General features: G+C 34.1%; 1 protein-coding gene across 10 annotated transcripts in view; it reads left to right on the forward strand.

Moving 5' to 3' along the window:
- Nucleotides 1-20,879, forward strand: part of Fbxw7 (F-box and WD repeat domain containing 7) — a 185,734-nt gene that overhangs the window by 98,070 nt on the left and 66,785 nt on the right. For 5 of the 10 annotated variants that reach the window (XM_058583911.1, XM_046458926.2, XM_058583912.1 and 2 more), the window contains 2 exons: nucleotides 3,250-3,299; nucleotides 3,936-4,508. In XM_058583911.1, coding sequence (XP_058439894.1) covers nucleotides 4,005-4,508 — 504 coding nt within the window. In that variant the 5' untranslated portion in view covers nucleotides 3,250-3,299; nucleotides 3,936-4,004. Of the gene's footprint in view, nucleotides 1-3,249; nucleotides 3,300-3,935; nucleotides 4,509-20,879 lie in introns of those variants that run through there. The other 5 variants (XM_058583914.1, XM_058583915.1, XM_046458930.2 and 2 more) reach the window with 2 other exon arrangements.

Genomic DNA, 20,879 nt, shown 5'->3' on the forward strand with positions numbered 1-20,879 from the left:
TGGATGCCTTAATAATTTACTTAAATCATTCCCTGTTTTGTTAGTATACGCAGTATTCCTAACGTCTGCTGTGATTTCAGAGTTAGCCTTTGGCTTGGAATTTTTCTTGAGGTTCATGACTCTAGTTTGGTTGAAGATAGGCTTTCAGAGCTTCATGTTTGCTCATGTACTATGCTCACATTTATTCCATAAACATCCTAAAATAAACAGTTCAAATATTGTGAGAGAAAGATCTTCTGAAAAACAAGGCTCATGAGAAACTAGTTGCAGAGTTCATCATACACACACACACACACACACACCGTCTGAAGTGTCACTAAATCAACAAGGAATAGTGGCTATAAATTACCCTGCATTTTTAGGACTTTTGGAGAGTCATAGAGTAGGTCTTGTTTCTCGCTATAACCTTATTTTTAAATTTTATTGAAGAACAAAATTTTAATAATACTTCTCTTTTGTCTGGAAGGAAGCTGACTATAAGCATCTTTTTTTAGGCATTTTGAGGTCAGAACCTCTTTCGATCTCCCAGTACTGTTAAAGACACTGCCAAAAGATGCTTTTCTCTTCACTTACACAAGAAGAAATAATGTACCTTTGCCTTTTCTTTCTCTACTTATTGTTCTATGTAAAGTCCAACTTTATTTTATTTGAGCTATCTGAACTTTTATTTTAAAAGTTTAGTGATGAATATCTGTGTTGAAGCTTTTAATTCTCTGATCATTTGTCTTTTGTTAGATTAGCAGACTGTAACAATAGGTGACATTGGTGTCAGAGTGCTGTGTGACTCTTGCATTGCAAGCAGTGCTCCATCTAGAGGATTTGGATGAAGTATTACAGTCCACCCTAATTATCCACAAATTTGCAAATATTATAAATTTATAAAATTATACATAAATTTATAACATTCAAATAAATAGTTGTAGCACCTTCACAGTCATTTATGGACATGTACACGTCAGAACATTTGATCAAACTGACATGCATATTTCCAACAAGGAAAGAGGTCAGGAGGATGCTGCTCTGCCTCCTTGTTTCAGCTCTCATACTATGAACAGTGTCCTTTCCATGGTCTGTAGTAGTACATTTTCTCTGCTATTTGTGTTTTTTGTTGGTGATTGTGTTGCTTAAAATGACCCCCAGGGCTGGGGCTAGGGCTCAGCAATAGTGAACCTGCCTGGCATGTGTGAGGCACTGGGTTCAATTCTCAGCATTGCATATAAATAAATAAAATAAAGGTCTATCAATAATAAAAACATTTTGGAAAAAAAATGATCCCCAGGCATACTGCTGAATTACTGCTTAATGAGCTAAGGCTCAAGAAGTCTGTGATGTGTACCTTATGGAGAAAATAATGTGTGTTAGGTAAACTTCATTTAGGCATGAGTTATAATGCCATTGAATGTGAGTTCAATGCTAATGAGTCTGTAATGTATATTAAATAAGATATCTTTAATCACAAACACACATAAAAGAGGTTATGCATTGATTGGTTGATGAAAATGTGACCAGAGGCTTGAAGGACCTGTATTTTTCTCTAGGAGGAATGGCTCAGTATTTGCTGATTTCGTGATTGCAGTAACTTCATGGAACAAAATCACTGTAAATAATGAGAATTAACTATTTATTTAAGCATGGTGTTTTATAGAGTCTTAAGTTATTGGAAACATCTTGTAATTCCCTCCCTGTGAAACTATTGTTGCTGGTATGTTTAAATATTTGTATGCAACTTTACAATGTAAAATCTAATGTTACTGGGGGTTCTGGTCAAAAAAGGCTAAATTACATTGGTTAATATTTAAAGAAAGGCTGTGAATGTAGCTCAATGGTGGAGCAACTGTCTAGCATACACGAGGCTTAATCCCCAATACCACCCCCCACCCAAGTAAAGAAACATTTCTTACGTTAAAATTTTTTGGTAGTACTGGGGTTGAGTCTAAAGAGACACTAAAGAAAGCAATATCAATGTTAAAGAATAATGTTCTTCCAATGGCTTGGAAGGCTGAGACAGGAGAATCTTGAGTTTGAAGCCAGCATCAGCAATGGTGAGGTGCTAAGCAACTAAGTGAGACATTGTCTCTACAAAATAGGGTTGGGGATGTGGCTCAGTGGTCAAGTGCCTCTGAGTCCAATCACCGGTACCCAAAGGGAAAAAAGCATAATATTCTTTTAGGTTTTTATCATGTTGTTTTTGTACGCTGAGGTACAAGAAAGAAGACTCGGGTGTCAGATTCTTGTATGTGTTTGTGTGTGTGTGTGTGTTTGTGTGTGTGTATGTGTTTTACATGAAGCTAGTTGTAGCTAACTAGCTTGAGAAATTCACGTGAGTTCTTCCAGCCTTAATTGCCTTGAGTGTGAAGTGAGGAACATTTTCAGTTTAAAAATTCTGTGGTTTTCTTTTATCAGTATTGTTCCTGACCTTGAGTCAGTTCCATTCTCATCAGATTGCCAAAGAAATAGTACAATTTAATGTCAAAATAGGTTAGCCATCATATTTTATTTTACTGAACTCAAGTTGTCTCATTAATTATTGATAAAAACATAAGTTATGTATCTGATATGCTTGATATTAGGTACTTCTGCTGGTAAGAAGAAATAAAAGAACATCCTTGAATTTTTGATGAATTTTAGGGTATAGGAGTGTGTTTATTGATATTTATGTTTTATATGTTCTAAATCACATAAAAAGTTTTCTCTAAAAACAAGATCATAATTAGAGTTTTAAAAGAAAAAAAACACTTGCACTTTGGACAGAACTATTTATTAGCTTTATTAAAGTTTCAAGTTTTAGATCATGAGTGCTTAATTACTTTTTAATGTGCCTAGTGTGTTGGCATTATTTGGGTAACCTTGAACATGTCCATAGAGATACAAACAAAGGATGAAGTTTAGGAATGAAGCATCCATACTACCAATGCCTAAAAAGCAATTTATTTTGAAGTATTGTTATCTAGTCTTCATGCAGTTTAAAAAAATCATACTGTGGTTATGTAATTACCTGAATTTTCCCCCTTACCATAATATAATATAAACATCCATGTTTTCACAAAATTTCATGAACATCATGTTTAAGGATTATACTGTATGTCCCATCTCACAGAATTCTTTTATCTTGAACATCTGGGTTTTTATTTTTATTTGTATTCTTTATTGTTTCTCTCTCTATTTTTTTTTTTTTTTTTTTGCTTTTGTGGATAGAGCTGCAGTGAGCATCCTCTGTATAATTTTTTTTTTTTTTTCTTTCTGTTTTAGGATTACTTCGTTAGGATAGATTGCCAGAAGTGGAGTTACTGGGTCAGAGGGTATGAACTTAAGAAAATTTTTCCTTTTTTTAAAAAATGGAAATGTTTTATTTCTTTGCTTCCCAGTTGATTTATATTATCAAAAATGCAAATCATAATGAATATATTTGTTACCTGTCAAAACACTGTGTATGAGACAAGATTCTATAATCAGAGAAGTTTGGGAAATTCACAGGATACCGAGCTTTTCAACTTGATTTACCTTTGCATTTTCTGAACTTGACTGAGCACTGAATAGTTTTTTTGTGATACACTTCATAACATTTTGTGGAAGTTTTACACAGTTTATGAACTACTGATCTAAAATTTAATAATCATTTTATTGGTTAAGTTATATTTTATTAGCCAAAACAAATTAAATTATAAAGTTTTAAGCTAAGAATTATTAAAAGAAAGATGTTGCAATAAAGCTGGTTGCTGTATAATTTGGGGAAATTCTCATATAACTTTTATAATTTAAACTTTCTGTATTGATTACTAAAGAGCATCTTAATGATGATGGCATTAGATACTTTTTACAATCTTTAATGATATTTAATATATGTGTGTGTGTGTATTAGTGTGTGTGTGTGTGTGTGAAATTAGAAGATAATATGGATATAAAAACCTAATTTTTCCTCCCATTTTCCCCTGCAGAATGTGAAAACCTTTTCATCTTCTGATAGTCTAGCCAAGGTCCAAGAAGTAGCAAGCTGGCTTTTGGAAATGAATCAGGAACTGCTCTCTGTGGGCAGCAAAAGACGACGAACTGGAGGTTCTCTAAGAGGTAACCCTTCCTCAAGCCAGGCAGATGAGGAACAGATGAATCGTGTAGTAGAGGAGGAACAGCAGCAGCAGCAACTGAGACAACAAGAGGAGGAGCACACTGCAAGGAATGGTGAAGTTGTTGGAGTAGAACCTAGACCTGGAGACCAAAGTGACTCCCAGCAAGGACAAGTGGAAGAAAACAATAATCGATTTATTTCAGTAGATGAGGACTCCTCAGGAAATCAAGAGGAACAAGAGGAAGAAGAAGAACATGCTGGTGAACAAGATGAGGAGGATGAAGAGGAGGAGGAAATGGACCAGGAGAGTGATGATTTTGATCAGTCTGATGACAGTAGCAGAGAAGATGAACATACTCATAGTAACAGTGTCACAAACTCCAGTAGTATTGTGGACCTACCCATTCACCAACTCTCCTCCCCATTCTATACAAAGACAACAAAAGTGAGTATAATCGATCTGTTAACCTGAAACACTTTACAACTCTATTTTAATTGCAGTGAAATTTTCCTCATGTCTTTGTATTACTGCAAATTAATTTTCACAAACATAATAAAATGATTTAATTTTTGTTTTACAGAAGTTATTAGAAAGTATTACAAATAGAAATACTAATAATGGGACAATCTTATCACAAATGGGGAGATGGTAATTGGTTCTGTCACTATGAAAAATTATTAACATCAAATTGTCTTCTAAAATTTTCCCTAGCACAGGGATTAGCAAATCGTGTTTGCGGTGTAGAAGGTTGGGGGAGAATATAATTTTTCTAATTCAAGTAATGAAGAGTTTGTTTTTTGTTTTGTTTTAAAAAATAAAAGCTGGATGCTATGGGCTGTGTATCTACAAGTGGTATGCTAAGGCATATTACTGGAAGTTGCCTCAAATTAGTTATTATTATTTTTTTAATCATTGGAAAATTAGATAACTTTTGCACTGCTATGACAAAATACCCGACAAGAGCTAATTAGAGGAAGAAAAATTTATTTGGGGCTCACAGTTTCAGAGGTCTCTTGTACATAGATGGCCAACTCCATTGTTCTGGGCCCAAGTTGAGGCAACACATCATGGGGGGAGGAGACCAGAGCTGGAAAGCTGCTCAGCTCATGGGGGAGTCAGGAAGCCCAGAGAGAGGAGGGAGGGAGAAGTGCCTTCCCCTTCTGAGGCGCATGGCTCCTCTATTAATACCCCACCTGCCTACAGTTACCACCCAGTTAGTTCATTCAAACTGAGATGGTCTGATTAGGTTACAGCTCCTATAAACCCAATCATGTCGTCTCTGAATATTCCTGCATTAACAAGAGCTTTTGATGGTGGTGGGGGGATACCTCGTATCCAACCATAACAAATAGAACTCATAAATACCTGTATATAATAGACATCTGAGTTTTAGTTTGAAATGGAACATTTTACTTTGAATAATAGCTTATTCATTTCACAAAACAATAATGTCTGTAGTAATTCATCTTCTTAATCCTGTTTGCTTATTTGTAAATTTCACAGTGAATTGTTGTAGATGATAAGCAATATACAAACAGATGTAACATCATCTCCTTTGACCTGGAATGAGGTATCTGACGCACTTAGATTAAAACTGGAATTGCTAAATCATTTTTGTTTCAGCTTGTAAAACTTAAATTCTTTCTAAAACACGTTTATCCCTAATTTCCATGGCTTGTCCACAAGTTGGATTTTATTTAGCTGGTGATCTTCTAAGAAGGAAGTGGCATCAAGTAGTGGTGTCATCCACGTCTCAAAAAGTTGAATAGTAGCTTTGAATTTCAGCCAGGTGGATCTATGACTGACAACTTTAGCCTTGCTTTGTTAGTAAGGCTCAGGTCTTATATACTACCATTCCCCCAGCTTCTGCCATCTGGTATTCCTCCTCCTCTTCTTCCTCTTCCCCTTCTATCTCCTTATCTATTTTATTTCCATTAGAAAAACATTATCTGCATAAAATTTTGGTCCACTCTCTTCTCGTTTACCCCTGCCATTCAAGTTGGAATATTTTGCCCAAGTAAAAGCAGAATCACATATTTGATTTGAGGGCTGAATATTTCATATCATTAAATTAATAGGACTTAATAAGTTTGGTCTTTATTATTTTTTAGAAACTACAACTCATCTTTCCTACATGTTATTTTCCTTGTACTTTTATTTACTTGAGTGACTATGTAACGAGTATCTCTTCTCCTATATTCAGCAATATGAGTGTACCGAAGTATAATTTGTATCATCAGTAGTTGGATTCATTATCTAATATTCAATTTATGTCAAATCCCTCAATGATATGGTGTTTCCGTGATAACTTGAGATATTTTAGTCACACATTACACTTTCTAGCATCCCTTGTAAAAATCACGATGTTAACTTAAAGACGCGATGAGAATAACACTGTGCCCATTTACACACACACTGTACACTGCTGTGAGAAGTCTTTGGACTGCTTGAGTCTCAACCCAGCCTTCTTTGGGTAAATCAGCAACCTAGTAAGCAGAACAATTATTCTTGAAATTCTGTTTGTAGATTTCATTGTTAGTATTGAAGTCATTTATGTTAGCCAGCCAAATAGTTGCTTTGAGTGCATTAGTGAAATCACAGCCTGCAGCTTTTAGAATTTCACCCTTAAAGAGCTTGTTTAGCTTCTGCTGCTACCCATCCTGGTACAAGTTGTCTGCTCAAAGGGTCCGTGCTTATCTGTCCAGGGATGTAAATGGTCCTGTTGACCAACAGTGCTTGACTGTGGTATCTGGGGAAGTGCCTTTTTGATCGGGGCTGACATGACTAGTCCTTATTTCTCATGCCCCTCTTGGAGAAGAGACCCTTACACCACCCGTGCCCAGTTCTTATCCAGTGACTGACCAGCCTCAGGCAGGCTGCTGTAAGATCCAGCCCAGGGAAAGCTCACTGGACTTGTCACTAGTCTTCTGCTACTCCCTTAAGGTTACACATATCAAAAGAGGAAGCTTGTATCTCCCTTTTTCTAAAAATTCAGTTAGAGGAATGGGTGTTTAGTACTGAAAATGCAATGCATTTTCTTATTTAAGAAAGGAGTTTAATCAAAATTAAGCCCTGATGAACAATACAAAGCTGTTGCAGATTTCTGTTATACTTTAAATAAAAAAGGTATCTAAGCAAAACATCTTTTTTTGCAAAAGGAGAAACTGGCATAACATTCTGTGGGAAAGCTACCACTACACAGGTTTGACAGATGCTTTGACCTTCCTTTACTTTAAAGATGAAGCCATAAACAGAACTTTAGATATATCTAATACAGTCATACTATTATCTCTTAAGTACACCCAGTTTATGGAGTGTTTTCATCCTTGTGATTCTCAGTCACACACACACACACACACACACACACACACACATAAAATTACTGGGTTATACATACAAGACAGCAGCAGAGATGGACATGTGTGTACATATGTGTTTTTATATATATCTTGGATATATTGTTCATCATGAAGTCATTTGTCTTCATAAATATGACATGAAGACTGTAAAGCTGTTGGATTCCCAACACAGCAATACCTTTCTACAGAGTAGAATTTCAGAGTAAAATTGATCTGAATGTTTTTCTTTTTGTCCATTCATGAAAGTCATCTTTAAGTTCATTTCCAGAGTGCTTTTTCAACATTTTTAAAAGTCATCAATTACTGCATTGCTTTAGAAGAAAATGTCAGTTATCCATGTACCTAGTTTTTAAAATATGGTGAATAGGGTGAAACTCTCACTAGTTCAGCTACTTTATTTAGGGAGATCTTTAAACTATTGATCATTATAAGCATAAGACAGTTTTATAAACATTACCCTAGATCACAATTTCATCCAATTCTTATTAAACATTTACTTTTGAGAAGAATAGAGGCTATAAGATCATTTTTAAAAAACCCATTTTAAAATTTTAATACAGGATTAGCCTTCTACAGTTTTATCTGGTGTGCTTTTTGTATTTTTTCAGTCTCCTAAACAAACCCCATGTATGGCTAGACTTATTTATACATCATTCCTGAATGTGTAACATTTGCATATGATATTAGTAAGAAAAAAAAACTTTTAGATTTTTCCTTGCCTTGATTTATTCTTTGGATATGGAAACCTGTCAGAACTCTGAGGGCAATCTCTCTTCCCTTCGTTACTTAACATTGTTTTTATGGGAACCTTTGGCAAACAATAATTTTTTGAAATATTAGAATGTTAGAAATTCTAGACTGTCCTGATGTTAAAAGTCAAGAGTGGTAGTCGGGAATTGCTGTTTGTTAAGCTCATAGTGTGTGCAAGATCCCACAACAGATTAGTGAACTAAGGCTACAGAGAGGCCAAACGCTTCACCCCAAATCATACCATAATTGGCAGCTTTTAATCCTGAATTGTCCAATTTCAAAAACAACCCTTTTCCTTCCCATGGATTATGCTGCCCCCTATGGTAGAATTTGGCAAATAGTACTAAACAAGGTTTTCTTTTTTTTTAACATAAAAATTCTTTATTCAACTTAATCCAGCCAGTATTGAGATAGTCCGCTATATTAAAAACAAGACATTTGAAAAAATTACAGCAGAATTAGCAAGGCAGTGACTAAGTCACTCAGTTTAATTTTTTATTCTTTATAGTCATTTTATAATCATGTAATGATGAACAATATTTTTAGCCACTTAAATGGAGATAACTTCTGCAAAGAATAGATTTCTAATAGTTGTTGAATTTTATAAAAGAGGTTTAAAACATTAAAGTTTCTGGAAATAACAAAAAAGCAATATGAAAATAAACTAGAAAACAAAATATACCCATCCATCTCAAAAGGCTACATCATCTCTTGAATTTGTACTCTGCTGCCTTTCCTTTACCTCAAGGTTTTCAACAGAACTAAATCAAAGGTTCTAGACTCTGGAATAGCATGGCTTTCTAATATTATGTCACATTTGCAATATTCAGAGTTACCCTTTAGAAAGAAGAGAGAACTCAGTCAAGGATTTTTCTTTGTGGTATTTAACAGAGCATTATGGAAAATATGGGGCCCCAGGGCTAAAGTTGTAACAGGAAGAAATGACAATGTAAAAAAGAAATTTGAGACAAGATTATACAGATCACTAGGTACCCTCAAATGTGCTTCTTAACCATAGGTTGATTGTGTACTGACTGTTTCTCTTAATTTGACTAGTTTTCCTGTAAATTCTAGAGTCAGCTTGCTTTTGCAGGTATAAATAATATCTTTACAGTTTTAACTCTGTTATAACAGTGTTATTGTATTTTTAAAAATTGAACCTTTGACATGCTTTTTGAAAAGTATCGACTTATTTTCTTTCTTATCATTTTAATTTTGCCAACTCATTTTTTACTAATATGAAAAGCACATTAGGACAGGTCTAGAATCTGCTTGTTTTTTTTCATGAAAAGCAGCATATTTGAGAATTAATTTCTGATGCTTCTATATCTGTCTTGCTGTCTTGCATCTGTGACTTCATTGCTCACCTAAATTTTATTTATTTATTTTTCTGTATCCTGATTGTTACATTCTTCTTGGTAACTAAGCAGTTTTTTTCCTGTTTTAATATGTATATTAAACGAAATAGTATGTTGAGTGTATTGGAATCTAAGGGCTAGAGATACTTTCTTGTCCCTGGGTTCTAAATAATAGAGGAATTAAGCATAGGTATCAGGGGATCAACATAACAGTTTTGTTTTGTGTCACCATCCTCCAGCCACCCCCTAGAATCAGAAATGCTGGGAAACTTCATTGGATAATGTGGCTAACATCTGAAACCTATTAGAACTTTAAGTTGCTCTAGAGAATGATGACTTCCTCTGAAATTCTCTGGTATAGTCTACTTGGAAGACAATGATGTAGTTCAAATTCTGTTTAGAGATGCTCAGGAGAATAAAGAATACTGTTTAAAGCAGTCATCTTGAATAACATCCACTAGTAAGCCTGGCCCATGAATACTCATGTCTCCTGCCTTTGTGAAGGAGGGAAAACTAGAAACATCAGCTCTGTCTAGTTTAATTGAATTTTAAACCTTTGTGAGAACTGTGGAAATGGGGAAGGGGCTTAATGGATGAGTTTCCCCCTAACATAGAAGAGTGATAACTTTTAAGATCTGAGCTTGAATTTTCATTATGCCACTTATTATATGACCATATTTATATAATCTCATTGAGCCTGTTTTCCTATCTGTAAAAAAAAAGACTCAAGTGCCTATTTCTCAGGGTTTTTGTAAGAATTAGATGAAATAAAATATGCAAAACAAGCAGTGTTGGCCTGGGAATCATAGTAGTTTATAAATATAGGCCTGTGACCTCATTTTGTTTACTTGTCTCTGGTCACTCATTCATTACCCCTCAAAATTACACCATTCTCAATGGCAGATAAAAATCTATATTTTTCCATGACCTTAGAGTTTAGTCATATCACCCTCTAGTGGAAAAATGATAGAAATGAAAAAAATAGATAAATACTTTAAGAAAGATATACAGGAGGTGGGAGCATACCCTAATTAAATTGTCCCTGGGTTCTAAATAATAGAGGAATTAAGCATAGGTATCAGGAAATCAACATAACAGTTTTGTTTTGTGTCTCATCCTCAGTAAAAATAAAAGTATGACATAAGTTTCCAAGGAGATGTCACAGGTCTTCCCAATTGATAGATATGTACCATTTCCTTTCATTAAAATGTGTCAGTTTCTCCAAACTTCTTCTGATTTTTAAACTTAAACTTTTGTACATTTAAATGCTTTCTAAATATTACATTTGGATACCAAAATGAATTTTAGTTTACAATAAATTTATTAAATTTCTATTAGTGCAGTTTTAAAATTTTAAAATAATGCTATTTAAGTATTTTGATTATAAGTTTTCATTTTGAACTGAAGAATATTTTTCCCACGGAATGGAGAATTTTAAAACTTTTTATGTACATTTTACAGATGATAAACTTCTCTGAAGTATCCCGAAAGTGTTTCTGAAGCAGATTGATTCCTAGATGTATAGTTATAATGACCTGATATTTTTTAATGCTATTGTTAGGTGGTAGGGAAGATGGGATGAAGGAAAATGATAAAGGCATATATCATGATGGGTTCCGTTTTTACTTTGGTGGGTAACTCCAAAATTATGTCTTGAGCTCCCATCATTGACTATGGCCTTATTTCTGCACTTCTAGCTGTCTGTTGGATATCATGTGCTGAGTGGTCCACTAAGAACTGAAATTGTTATTTCTTTCCCCAAACCAATTTTTTTATTTTTCTCCCCAGGTTTTCTTATCTTTCTTAATGTACCAGTCTTCTGGTTACTTGGTGGAAAAATGATTTGACTCTTTCTTATCATCTTAAATACTCCTCTTTCCCTTTTACTCCAGGCACTTGAAAGATAAAAATTGAAGGGTCAGTGTTTTAAAACGTTAGAGCATCTTTGCTTAGATTTCTACTTGTACTATGTTATAATGCCATGTTTATGACAATGAGCTGGCAATATGAATGTTTGGATTAATTTTTTTAAATATGAATTTTTAGCTCTATATAAATTGGTAAGTTCCGTATAAATATGTAACCAAATCCACATGCAGACCTTTTTTTTAAAAAAATGTTTCAAAATTTTACCATTTTTTTTTTTTTAACCCAGTTTTATCTTGGTGCCTCTTCATTTGCTTTGAGTGGCATCCTCCACATCCTATCAGCTAGCCAGAAACTTCAAAACCAACCTAAAATTTCATCTACATTGACCTGTAATTATCACCCAGAATTTATAGTTTTGATTTCACTCCTGATGTTACATTTGGTTTGGACAGATGCCCTAAAAATCCTGAGTTTTGTGTATTCATCCATCTTTCTCCCAGCTCCTATTAACTACTGATCTTTTTACTCTTTTTTTTTTTTTTAATTTTATAGTGTTTCTTTTCCTAGAATGTCATGTGGTTGCAGTCATAAGGACTGATTTCTTCTTCTTTTTAAAGATACATATTTTTTTAAAAAAATATTTCTTTAGTTGTTGATAGACCTTTATTTTATTTATTTATATACGGTGCTGAGAATTGAACCCAGTGCTTCACACATGCCAGGCAAGTGCACTACTTCTCAACCCTAGCCCTAGCCCCAGCCCCATACCAGTCCCAGCCCCAGCCTGACTTCTTTGACTTAGTCAAATTCATTGAAGTCTCTTCCATGTCTTTTCATGATTTAATGGCTCATTTCCTTTTAGTCCTTAGTCAGTATTCCTTTTTTTTTCTTTTTTCTTTTTTTGATGTACCATGGTTTATCCACTATATGCTAAAGGGCATCTTGGTTGCTTTAAATTTAGTCGGTCTTGAACAAAATTGCTGTGAATATCCATGTACAGACTTTTTTTTTGGAACTATCCATTGATATTGATGGTAATATCCACATACAGACTTAAGTTTTCAATTCCTTTGGGTAAATCATAAGGAGTGCAGTTGCTGGGTTGTATGGTAACAGTATGTTTTGTAAGAAACTCCCAACTGTCTGCCAGTGATTGTATCATTTTATGTTCCCAGAGTTCCTGTTGCTCCACATCCTCACTAGTGTTTGGTGGCATCAGTGTTTTGAATTTTGGCCATTCTACTATATCTGTGGTATCACGTTGCTTTAATTTGCAGTTTTCCTAATGGCGTGTGATGGTGAACATTTTTTCATATACTTAACATGAATTTATCTTCTTTGGCAAAGAGTTTGTTCAGGTCTTTTGCCTATTTTTTAATCAGGGTTTTTTTTTAAGGTTGAGTTTTATTAATTTTTTGTATATTTTGAATGAGTTGTTTATCAGATAGAAGTACTTTTGCAAATATTTTGTTCCAGTTCATAACTTGTTTTCTCATTCTCTTGACAGTGTCTTTCACAGAGCATATATCCAAGGTCAGCTAGATTTTTGCCTATGTTATCTTCTAGGAGATTTGTAGTTTTTCTCTTTATACTTAGATTTGTGGTCCATTTTGAGTCAGTTTTGTAAGGCTATAAGGTCTGTGGGTTCTGTTTTGTTGGTGGTGTTATTGTTTTTTTTTTTTTTTTTTAATTGTGGATGTCCAGTTGTTCCAGCACAATGGTGTAGAAAACTGTCTTTTCTTCATTGTATTGTCTTTGCTCTTTTGCCAAAGATCAGTTGACTACATTTATGTTGATCTCTTTCTGGGCTTTCGATTCTGTTCCTTTTTTTCCTAATGCTATGTTGTCATGATTACTGTAGCTTTTATAATAAGTCTAGAATTTGAATGGTGCCAGTCTTCCAAATTAGTTCTTCACTTTTGTATTGGCTATTCTAGGTCTTTTGCCTTTCCATATAAACTTTTGGAACATTGTGTCAATATCGACAAAATAACTGCTGGGATTTTGTTTGGGATTGTATTGATTTATAGGCCAAGTTGCGAAAAATTGATATCTTGCCAATATTGATATTGTCAAGAATATTATTCTTGTTCCTTCCTCTATAGGAACATGAAATATATCTCAATTTATGTAATTCTTTGAAATCCTTTACCACAATTTTATAGTTTCTTTAATACATATCTTGAACATATTTTGTTCATACTTGAGTATTTCATTGTATTAGCGTACATGGTATTGTATTTCTCATTTCACGTTCTACTTGTTCATTGCTGGTATATAGGAAAGGACATTCACTTTTGTATATTAACTTTGTATCCTACAACCTTTCTATAATTGCTTATTTTTGACTTTTTTTTTACATAGAGGATTATGTTATCTATAAACAGAATATTATTTATCAATTATCTTTTCTTCCTGTTCTTATCTTATTATATTAGCTCAGACTTCTAATATGATGTTGAAAAGCAGTGGTGATAGAGGGCATCTTTTGTCTTCTTCCCGATCTTAATGGAACAGTTTCAAGTTTCTCATGAAATATGATTTTAATCATAATTAATTTACGTATAGCCTTTAGCAAGTTGAGGAAGCTTTACTTTATTCCTAGTTTAGAGAGTTGTCTTTTGTTCTTTTAATATAATGTCATATATGTGAAAGATACAAACAGACATAAAAATTTAACCTCAGCAACATGACTTTACTGAGTGTTAGAGGAATTCAGGGCATCTTTATACCTTTGTTTAAGCCTTTTCCATCTTTTAAATGTCTTCCTTACCCTATAGCCTCTGACTTATTTTCTGTCCTTAAGATCCACTTCCTATCTCATTTGCTTTAACTATATTTCACAGAATTCTGAACAAAATTCTGTACCTTTATTTGCTCTTTGTAACATATTGTAGCCATTAGTTACAGTCTGCCTTGTTTTACTTGTTTAAGTGAACAGCCTTGTGCTATTTAACAGCAGAGATGTGTTCTAAGACATGCAGAATCTTCTCCAGTAATTTCTAAAGTTTTAACTTTAATTGAAGTTACAGCAAATGAATAACAAAGCCCTCAGTAAAATTTACAGTTTGCCTTTGTATCAGTTCCCCCTTCCCCCTAACCCCCCCCCAAGTACAAATAACAAATAAAATATATAATAATATACTTCTAAAACCTATAAAAAGTGCATTCTGAACTTAGTATTTCACCGGCTTTAAACAGTAATATTTCAGCAGTGATTGCAGTCTTAGAATCTTATTAGTGAGACTCTTCTGTTCATGGGTTTATCTTTTACTTTCACTTTTGTCCAAAATCTCATTTTTATCTTTGACATCTCTTCTGCAAGCACATTTTCATATACTTAATCTTTTTGGTTGTTATAATTATAATCTCTATTATGTATAACTTTTATATAATAAGGAAATAATCAAGCTGGATGAATTACAGACGTAGACTACAGAGAAAAAATGATTTTTAGGGAATTTAGTATTTTAAGTACTTTTTGGTTGGTGTGACACTGTTCTTTCAGTTTTATTTCTTCTTTGAAACTTGCACTCAGTACTGTTTAATTCTTCATTGTATTGCTATATTTTTTATTTAGTATTTGTTTTTTTTATGGGAAAAAAAATTTAGAATTCTCTTTTACTGAATATTATAAATATGAATGATAATTCAAAAGGAGGCACAATTTAGTTTTGTTTAGAAGTCATACTGGTATATTTAATATACTTAGGAAATTATTTTTATTATGAAATATATATAGGCATATAATTACCAAAGAATTTTTTTCTTTGCTGAACACTAGAGGGCCATATAGTACCTTATTGCTATTGATAGAGCTGCTTTTCATGTATTTTAAATCTATTTAGTATGTGCTTGTTTATCTCTTACTTTGTGTTCTTGTGTACCTTTCGGAATTAATATTTAGAGTAGTTATGTGCTTTTTCATATAATAGGTAAGATATACTTGGGTTTTTGTTTTTGCTTTTTAGTAAGTAACTAGCATATTTTCATTTTACTATTTAATAACAGAAAGTGATGAAAGAGTGAATCTTGGGATAAATGTACATATGTGTGCAAACTTACTGAGTACTGTTTTGAAATTTTCTCAAGGACTGAGCGATGCCCACCTGAAATTCCAACTTAGGAGGCTGAGGCAGGAGGATTCCAAGTTTGAGGCCAACCTCAGCAACTTAGTGAGACTCTATCTCAAAATAAAAAATAATCAAAAGGAAAGGGACTCCAAGGTAGTGCAATAGTAAAGTGCCCCTGGGTTCAGTTCCAATATCAAAAAGAAAGATGGGGGTTGGGGGAGGGAGAGAAGTGAAAGAAAGAAGGAAAAAAGAATTTCCTTAAGGATCTGTGTATAAATGATGCATAAAAGCAAATAATCTCCCATTGTTAGGGAGCTGCTCTGCGCTTCCTAAGCATTAATGTGAGAAAATAATGATCTCTCTACTGAGTCTTTCTCGTCTAAATTTCCTCTTGTGTTGGCATAAAAGGCAATATTATAGGGTATAACTACCCAGTTATTCTAGGTAAGGAATATATGAATAGTTGATATAATCTTCCACAATTTGCTTTGGTTTTTTGGGCTAAAAAAATGAGAAATATAAACTATAGGCCCAGAATGGGTAGTGAATATGTGGAAAGGGTCATGAACAGCCAATAAGACTGCTCAGGCTCTTGTAAACTGCCCAAGACATGCCCTCCCTGAAAGATATTAAATATCCAATTAAAAGAATACCAAGAAAAACATGGTGCTGACTCTACCAAACTGGCAGAGGTACTCTGAACTGAACCCCTGGATTTCTATTTTGACAGCTTTTAGACAGAGAGTTCAAAATCTAAAATAGAACCCTGGCTAAAGTTTTATTTTTTCCTTAAGTTTATTTGAGAGTACAAGCTTATGATCAGTGGTAGTTAATATGATCTCTGAAGTCAGACTGGGGCTTTCAAGTACCAGCTCTCTCACTCAATGGCAGTTTGACCTTGAGCAAGCTGTTAACTTATAGAGTTAACTTAGAGATGATAATAGCGCCTACCTCATAGTGTTACTGAGAGAATTGAGTGAGATAATTTTGCAAAGTACTCGGGACAGTGACTGGCAGATAGTAAAACCTTAATAAAAATTAGCTATTTCATAAAATTAATTATTGTAATGTTACAAGGCTATACTAAAACTAGCTTGACTATCTAGTTGAGTCTGGATGGTATACTGTGGAAATTATTTTTAGTTTTGAGGATATGCCCCTAGTTATGGGGTGAAATTATTCCACTGACTTTTGTCTAAATTATTATGACTTTTAGCATAGAGTTCAGCTATTTGATATTGTAAGTTTTGTTAGCAGCGTGAAGCACTCTTGTTGACTGACAGTTGTTTTCCCATAATGGATTGTTAATGCTGAACCTAGAAGGAATTTGTAAAAGACTAAAAGAAATTTTCAGTAAACTTGGGGCTCTCTGAGTCACTACATGAAAATGTTCAGAAGAGATGAAAGTACAGGTTCTGTTCTATGATGATAATTGGTGTCCTTGAGCTGAATGGCTGGAACAGAAATAAATGGAGAGAATGGATCATCTTGGCACAGCTTAGAAATCCTAGAATTGTTGCTTAGTACTACAGAAAATACCTAAATTTTTTCACAGTGAAGAAAGAGATGATTATAAACAAATGAAACAATAGTTTCAAGAAGGTTGAAATGATCTCCATTTAGGATGTATTTTAGAGAGCACTCTTTGTAAACTGTTGGTGTAATTACTCAGTGTTTCTGACATAGAATATTAACTTGATTCCTCCTAATACTAAGTATTGTTGTCAGGTTTGCATCTTGCATGTAAACTGAAACCGCTCATTATAGGAAGAGTAAGTAGAGGAGTGATGTTTGTTTTCTTGGGTCACTAGAAAAAAAAGTATAAAAAAATTTATACATTTTTATAATGTATAAATGTATAAGTTTATACATTTATAAATATATATATATATATGCTATATAAATATATATATATGGAGTAAAGCAGGGGGGAAAGGTAATAAAAATGAAATAAAAAATGTATATATATGTATGTGTATATAAATTTATAATGTATAAATTTTTTTATATTTTTTTTCCCCTGGAAAAAAAGCCTGCTTTATTCAACTTTGTCTTGTCCTTCTGTCAGGTGGTCTGTGCTGATGTAGATTTTCAAGGTGGCTTTTCTGCTTTAGAAATAGCCTTTGCAGGCTAGACATGATGGTGCATGCCTGTAATCCCAGGGGCTCGGGAGACTGAGGCAGGAGAATTGTGAATTCAAAGCCAGCCTCAGCAACTGAGCGAGACCCCAACCAACTTAGTGAGACTCTGTCTCAAAATAAAAAGGACTGAGGATGTGGCTCAGTGGTTAAGCGCCCCAGGTTCAATCCCTGATACCAGAAAAGAAATAGCAGTTGCTTTTAAGAGATGCTCTATTTTCAAAGTGAGAATGCTTTAATTTTTAGTGTTCTGGTTTGTCTTAAATGATGGTTTCTGGCTATTGAAATTAGATGCAAATGGGGACTGGAAGTATGATGAAGTTACTGGTGAATTCAGGAAATGCCAAGAGTTTCTCATTTGCTGCAGATGTTGGTTCTATTTGTCTACATTAAAAACTTAATTGTCTAGAATGGATTGTTTGTACTAACCAATATGATTCCATCTGTCTTAAGAGTTCAATGAGTGAAAATTTTAAATATGCTCAAGTACATCTGTACTGCTTATTAAAGTTTTAGTTTGGAGTTTATTTCTCATTATGTCACTCTGTTGACTTGGTATAGAAAAGAATTTAAGACAGTTATTTTGTATCAGTTAGATACTACTAATTTGTGTGTGGGTGTGGTACTGGAGATTAAACCCAGAGGCCTTCTCCCTCTGAATCACACCCCTAGCCCTTTTTATTTTATTTTGAGACAGGGGTCTTGCTAAGTTGCCCAGACTGGACTTGAACTTGGAATCTTCCTCAGCCTCCTGCATCACTAGAATGGATATTAATAATTTTTTATTTCATCATTATTACCTTTTTTCCCCTCTGCTTTACTCCAGAAGGGAATAGAACAGTGGTTACCAACTGGTGTTTCATACAGTATTTTTTTAACACATTAAAATTTGTTGCCAACATTTAGAAAAGCGGAAAGTTCATATATAAAAATACTGCTTTTTCACCTGCCTTTGAAACTATGAAATATCTGGCCTTAACGGGCCCAGTGATTACATGACCTATCTAGTGTTCCTTTTGAGTAGGCTTTCCAGGTCTATAACCTGACTCATTTCTCTCTGTTATTTTACTGCCTGGTCGTCTATAGTCATTTGAGTCTGTGAAATAAAGACAAAAATGTACATGATTGCATGTCTGGGTCATAGCTCAGTCAGTGATAGAGTGCTTGCCTAGCACATGTGAGGCATTGGGTTCCATCCCCTCAGCACTACATAAAAATAAATAAATAAAATAAAGGTATTGTGTTCACCTACAACTAAACTTATATGCATATATATATATATATATATGAAAGGATAAATCTAAAAAGAAAAGTGCATGTTTGAAAGCAATTTTCAAATGAGTTAATTTTCTTTGTCTTGTATCAGGCTGGTTTGGATGTAAATTCAAGCCGAAGTACTCTATAATAGATGTTAAAGTTTTGTCTTGAAATTAGCTAGAGACTTGCTAAATGCATCATTTCCAGCGGATGTTATCAGTATTGGAAATTGTCACCCAAAATTTTGCCATCCTCAAAATGGCCACTTACCTTTTGAAGAGGATCATCTTTTGTCCTTTCCATTCTTGTTAAATTTTCAAAGTAACACTCCACTAGAATCATAGGTATTATATTACAACAAACTAATGTTCTTGACAAACTACTCCACAGCTTTGTGACTCATAACAAACAAAAATGATTTTATTTATTAATGTTCATTGTTCCTGTAGGTTAGTAATTTAAGTGCTCACCTGGCCATTACTAATTCAGGTTTACAATCAGATTGTTTCTGGAGGTGAAACAGCAGGAGTCTACAACAGCTGAGGGATGACCAAGAATCTTTTTCTCTTCTAGTCTCAGGACTGTTCCTTATGTCTTCTTTTTACTGGGGCTAGTTTGTGCTCTTTCACTGCATAGTGGCCTCTAGGCAGGGAGACTACTTCAACAGCACATCAGGGCTACCACCCGTTCCAGCAAGGTAGAGGCTGAATCCCTCCCAGCCATACACACACCCTTACTGGGGATTGAACCCAGGGTTGCTCTGCAGTCCTCTATCCCCTCCCTCACTTTTTGAGGCAGGATCTTGCTGAGATGCCTAGGCTGGCCTTCTCTTTTCTCAGCCTTCAGAGTTACTGAATCTCTTTTTTAAGGACTTAGCATGGGGATTCACATGTCACTTTTACCATCACTAGTGGTTGAAACAGTCACAAAAGTCTGACCATTTCTTAAAGGAAGAGGGCATGGCCTCTACCTCTCAATGGAAGGAGTGGCAAAGTCACATTGCAAGAAGAGCATACAAGATGGAAGAAAATATTGTGACCATCTTTGAGAATACAGTTTGCTCTTGGCTATTATAATATTTTTGTTTTTAATCCTGTTTTCTTTTCTATTTGGACTTTATAAAAATTAGGTATATTAAATAGAGTCTATATATAATATACACATGTCTTCTGCAATGCTTTATTTCAATTATCTACAGCTTAGGTATCTGGCAAACAACTAGGTATCCAAACAACTAGGTTAGGAAATTTCACAGCTTTCTTATGACTAGATTAGGACCAAACATTTTCTAGAACAGATATTCTGTTGCAAAGAATGAGTTTAGGAATTAGACCTACTGGACTTAAACTCTCAGTGCAATTCATTGTTCCAATCTGAAATGAGACAAGTAATTCTTAAACCTTTTACAGCTGCACACTTCCTTTATATCTCCTGTTAAACCCAGTAGTCTCTTGGTATCCCTAGATGACTTGTTCTTCATCCCCAAATCTGTCTATTTCAGACATTCTCCAGAATTGCAGGGGTAGGGTTTTTGATTATTCATTTTTAATTTTTCTTGATAGCCAGTTAGTGTTTTACTTACTGGAAAGAATGAAGACTTAAACTTCAGCTGTAACATTAATGGTGATGTTTATCAATGTACTTTGTTCAATATGTAATTTCAGTGGTGTCAGAGGCCAGTGGTATCACCTGTCAGCCCATCCAGGAATGAGGCCCTAGATGTGTTTTCTATACCTTTGTTCTATAAGTATTTTCTGTGTTTAAAGTAATCCTATACTTAAATTCTATGAGATACTTTTAGTGAATACTAATAAATCTTGTGCTTTCATGATATGTTGGTGAAAATTATATAAATTATACTATGTCTTGCCCAAAATAATTGATTTGTATTCATAATTGCATCAGAAACTCAACAGTGTAGAAAACAGTTATCTCCTCCCTCTTTACTATGTTACTTTCTCAAATTGTTAATGCTGTCAGATATTTTACGTTTCAATAAATTTAGCTTTTT

The sequence above is a fragment of the Marmota monax genome, unplaced genomic scaffold (genome assembly GCF_021218885.2).
Source record: "Marmota monax isolate L192 unplaced genomic scaffold, Marmota_monax_Labrador192_F-V1.1 WCK01_AAM20220418_F8-fsc00002, whole genome shotgun sequence".
Taxonomy (NCBI): domain Eukaryota; kingdom Metazoa; phylum Chordata; class Mammalia; order Rodentia; family Sciuridae; genus Marmota; species Marmota monax.